The sequence below is a fragment of the Poecilia latipinna genome, unplaced genomic scaffold (assembly GCF_001443285.1).
Source record: "Poecilia latipinna isolate Pla-1442-1.1 unplaced genomic scaffold, P_latipinna-1.0 Scaffold5293, whole genome shotgun sequence".
In the NCBI taxonomy this organism is placed as follows: domain Eukaryota; kingdom Metazoa; phylum Chordata; class Actinopteri; order Cyprinodontiformes; family Poeciliidae; genus Poecilia; species Poecilia latipinna.
Window position 1 is genome coordinate 1 of NW_015117909.1, and position 4,865 is coordinate 4,865.

At 38.5% G+C, this 4,865-nt stretch overlaps 1 protein-coding gene across 1 annotated transcript in view; it reads right to left on the reverse strand.

The window, feature by feature from the left end:
* Positions 1-46: 46 nt before the first annotated feature.
* Positions 47-4,865, reverse strand: part of LOC106943425 (up-regulator of cell proliferation) — an 11,222-nt gene continuing 6,403 nt past the window's right edge. Inside the window, exon 2 of the mRNA XM_015026736.1 lies at positions 47-4,726. Coding sequence (XP_014882222.1) covers positions 57-4,726 — 4,670 coding nt within the window. The 3' untranslated portion in view covers positions 47-56. The remainder of the gene's footprint in view (positions 4,727-4,865) is intronic.

A 4,865-nucleotide genomic window follows, 5' to 3' on the forward strand; every position in this document is an offset into this window, starting at 1 on the left:
ATCCTGAATGAACATAAACCATTCTTGTTTTTGCATAGTATTTAGGAAAACTTCTTTCACTTAATATTGAAAGCATCATTTAAGCCTTTCAGAGCGTCTTCCTGTGAAATTCTCCTCCAGGCTTTAGGAACATCTGCTGGTTTGGCCTGATATTTCTTAGCAAATTGATCATTATATTTCACCAGGATGTACTTCCAGTAGTCTGAAGCCTCAATGCTGGGGTCTGGTGGAATGTGCCAATCTGGATAAAATGTTCTGTACTCTTTGTAAGGATGAAACTTTGAGTCAGTGAGTGAATTTTTGAATTTAGCATTACTGTGGACAAGAGTTGTACAGAGTTCTGGAACAAGCTTGGTGGTTTCAATGTAATTGTATCTACCCAGACCTTGTGGTCGATGTATAGCTGCACTGTGCAGCTTGTGTTCTTTGCCTCCAGCTTCACATGGAGCTTTACAGAATGGACACTGATTCCCACATCCAAAAACTCGCTTGAAAAGTTCATCCTGAGGTTTAACTGTCAGTTTTTTCAAAATTTCAGTGATACCTTCAGATGTAAAGTATTCATTCTCCAGCTCATTTGCCAGGTTCTCTAATGCCATCTTGACACTATTGATAAATGGGTGACATGTGCTTTGGATTTGAAACATGATTGTTTTTTCAGCTTCAACTGGAATTGAGATTTCTTTGACCAAATGTTCTCTGATGTTTTTGATGAGCTCTTTAGTGCTTTCAGTGTCATCTGGCAGAGGAACTCCACTTGGTCTTTTAGATGCTGCTTTTATTGCATCTGCAATTTTCTCAGTTATGATTTTGAGGTTCCTGTTCTTCAGCTTGTTCAGTGTTTCATTCTGTTTTAGTTGTTGCTTTATGTGCTCATATATCCAGTTCTTCACATATATCTCATATTTATTGATGTACTTTACAAAACATTCAAAGTCATCCTTCTCCAGCAACTCTTTCTGAATGTTGTACTGGAAAAATGAGCGAGAGCTGTACTCTGCAGAATGTTGGCTCGTTAAGATCTCATCCACAATGTCTACTCCCAGAGATCTGTTGATGAAATCTTCCACTGCTGGTTTGATACAAAGCTTAATGTAATCATTGGCTTTGCGTTGACAGTCATCTCTCTCTTTGTACAAATCAATGAAATCTGACAAGTACCCAGGCTTGAACTTCTCCAGCTGGTTTTTAGGATTCAGGTTTGACAGAAACTTCTGGTGCATTTTCAGGAATTCTCTTGAAGCGATGCCACAAACGTGAAGCTTCAAATCAATCTCATACTTTGTATTTGTTTTGTGGTGTTTGTGGTTTTGGTCAACAAACGTGTGAACATTTTCTAGTAGCTCTCTTGTGAAAGAGTCATGATAATCTTGATTTGCTTCTACCTTACTTTCTAAAAGCTGTGTAGAGGATTCCAGAAAAGAATCAGTAGAGAATTGCAGATCTTTCTTCTTTATCTGTTTCAGAACAGGGACCTTAATCTGCCAGCCATCAATATGTTTAGATTTAGCTTTGAATTTTTGCAAACCTTCATTATTTAAGTCCACGTTTACTAATTCCTGATTTACATTTCGATTAGAGAAATTTTTCCTCAACTGCTTGAGGACACATCCAGCAATGTCTCGTTCTTCTAAGCCAGACAGATTAGCTGTAGATTCAGACCACATCTTCTCAAACTCTTTTGTCAACTCATCTTCAGACAGGGTGGAGGCTTCTTTGCACTTATATAGGAGCTTCATGACAGCCTCTTCAATCAGGACTCTGTATTTTCTCTGTAGCTCTAGAGCTTTCTTCGTGTTTACGATCAGCTGAAGAGTACATTCTAGTTTAGTTGTCACTGAAAGTTGAATTTCATTAGCAAGGCGATCGATACTATTCTGAAAGTCAACTTTGTACTTCTCTATCAGGTTTACACGTCTGTCAGTCCTCTTGTAGTACTCATCAAGATTCTCTTTCATTTTCTTCTCCTCATTTGTTATTTTATCTGACACTTCCTGTTTTTTCTTTTCAATCTTGTTAGTTAAAACTTCTACATTTGACTCAGTGTCAATATTTAATATTTCTACTTCTGTTTGTTGCTGCCAGGAGTAAATCTCTTTTCTGAACTTCCATTCCCATTGATTGAACTCTTTACACAGGTTGTCATAAGCGTGAGCCACCAGGGTGTTTCTGAAGCTGAAGATGAAATTTTCATATTTAACTGCCCTCCAAAGACTTGTTACCCATTTTAGAAATTCTGGGATCTGATTGGGTTCACTGGTTTTGTTGCTCTTTATTGTCTCCAGAAGATATTTCTTGAATTCAGCAACAGTTTCGCTGTAACCAGTGTTTACTGGAGCCATTGGTGGAGTGCCATGCCAGAGACCTGGGATGTTCCAGTTGTTTTTTTCCACATCGTAGTCCAGGATATCAGTGAATAGTTTATTGGTTGGAAGTTTTTCCATTTGAGATGCAATCTGAGTCATTTCATTGAGCTGATCCAACAGATACTTTCTCTCAGTCATGCATTTGGAATGAGCTGAAACTACACCAACATTTTGGTGAACAAAGTGACAAACTGGCTTTTTTCCTATTTCTTTCATTCTCAAGAATGCATGAACTGCAATTTGCAGGATATCTTTCATTTCAGTTGAGTTCTCCATTGCTATATTGATGATGGCGATGTCACTTAAACCAATGACAAAGGTTGCCAGCTGGTTGTCATGTTCATAACTGTTCTCAAGTTGAGCCATCTGAGGAGACTTGAGACCTTCTGTATCAATGAGAACTATGAAATCATAATCCAGTTCACTTTTGTAATCTTCATTAACTCTGAGGAAGATCATGTAAGCTCCTCTTGTACATCTGCCACTGCTGACTGGAAACTGGACACCAAACATGGTGTTGAGGAGCGTCGACTTCCCAGAACTCTGAACACCCAGAACAGCTAGTACCAGCAATCTGCTCCTGTTTCCAACTTTCTTATGGACCTCATTAAGTACAGCCAACAACCACTTTTCTGGGACGTTGGAAGCGTCTCCATCCAGAAGCTCTAAAGGATGTCCATCCATCACCATCTCAGCAGCCAAATGAGGGAGACAAGAGATTTCCTCAGTGTTTTCTTGCAAGAACTCGTATATCAGTCCCATCTCTCTCATGAAATGCTCGATTCCTAAAGAGCTTTCTAACAGAGCCTGGTCCAGCTCTTTAATGAGTTCTGGGTTTTTGTTTTTGCACTGTTCTTTGAATTGATTTCGCAGTTCAGACAGTTTTTCTCTTGAGTGAGAGTCAAGTTTGAGTTTCAACCACTTCAGGAAAAAATCTCGTTCTTCTTTCTTGCTTGTGGAAATGTTATTGATGAAACTCTGAAGTCCTTCTGAAAGTTTGCATTCTGCTTGTTGCTTTTTTATTTCTTTTTCTTTTTCTTGGATTTTTGATTTATAGTCTTCTGTTCCTTTGTCATCACATGTATTTATTCTACATAGGTTCATTTGTAACCTTGATAAACTTTTCCAGGTTTCTCCCTGAAAAGGCAGGTTATCTTTCTTGTAGTCAGGTATACTCTGCAGCCCGATTCCTCTCATAATTTCTTCAGCCGCTCTCTCTTGTTTTCTACTTATGGATTCATCTACTAACAGTCCGAGTTCAAAAGCTTTTTCACGGATGATGTTTGGACCATTCTCTGTCTTTGCATTCACCAAAGATTTTTTTATACTTCCACAAAGTTTTCTTGAAAATTCTGCTCCATTTTCTTTGCTTTTTTTCACCATCACATTGCTCATAAGGAAATCAATCTTTTCCAATGTTGTCTTAAGAGACATCATCTCCTCCCTGTTCTGCTCCTTGCCATTCACAACCAAAAACAGTTTATTTTTCACATCTCCAGTTGAAGTCAAAGTTTCCTGCTCATTTTCTTCAACTTTGTCCAAAAACACAAAGATAGCTGCAGAAACGTGAACAAGAAAACTGAACTGTGCATGTGACTCACTAATGTCTCCTCTCAGATTAGCAAAGGCGACTGGCTCTGGAAAAATGTCCAGATTTTCTTTCCCACTGGGAAGGAACCAGCAGATCTCCACCAGTCCATCAGATATCTGTCTTTTAATTGTTCCTCCCTCCATATCTCTGTGTATGAAGATATTTTGATTCTGTTGGCCCTGACTGAGAATGTGATTCAGGATCTGAGATTTTGACAAACTGCTGTTTTTCAGACGAACAAAAGAAAATAAAGGAATATTGGCTTCAATGATGACGTCCTCAATGAAACCTTTTGATTCTGACAAAACATGAGGACACCACTCTTTAACAATGCCTCTGAGAGCCCAAAGCATCAGGCTGCACTGACTGTTGTTGCTATGAGGCAACAACAGTGGCACAGAAAACTGACACATTGACATTCGGAGAGACATTTCTTGCTGCAAGAAGCTGTCAGCACAAAGGAAAAGTGCTACTATCAGGTCGAGAGCATTAACACCACTGTGAGTGTCTTCTGTAGTACTAAGGCTTATGCCAAGGGGATCATCAGTTTCTTCATATTCACCAGCTTCTTCAACTGGCAATTGAATACATCTTCTACATTCAGCATTGATCTTTAACAATTTTTTGAGAAAATACCATGGAATGTCCTTTAGAAATGAAGTTGAATTTTCATACATGCTGTCCTTGTTGATCTCCAACAGAGATCGTAGAGTCAGCTTGTTGGGATAAAAATCTTCCAGTCCAAGTTTGGAGAGAGTGTTGGACAAACCTAAGTCAAAAAAAAGAATCACACTTAGAAATTTGCAGGCATCTTTCTATAAATAAGGATATCAATGAAAAGTTAAAAGTGGCACATGGGTAGATTTATTATCATAAACTACAACAATTGAAAATTCTATGTCTTAGAA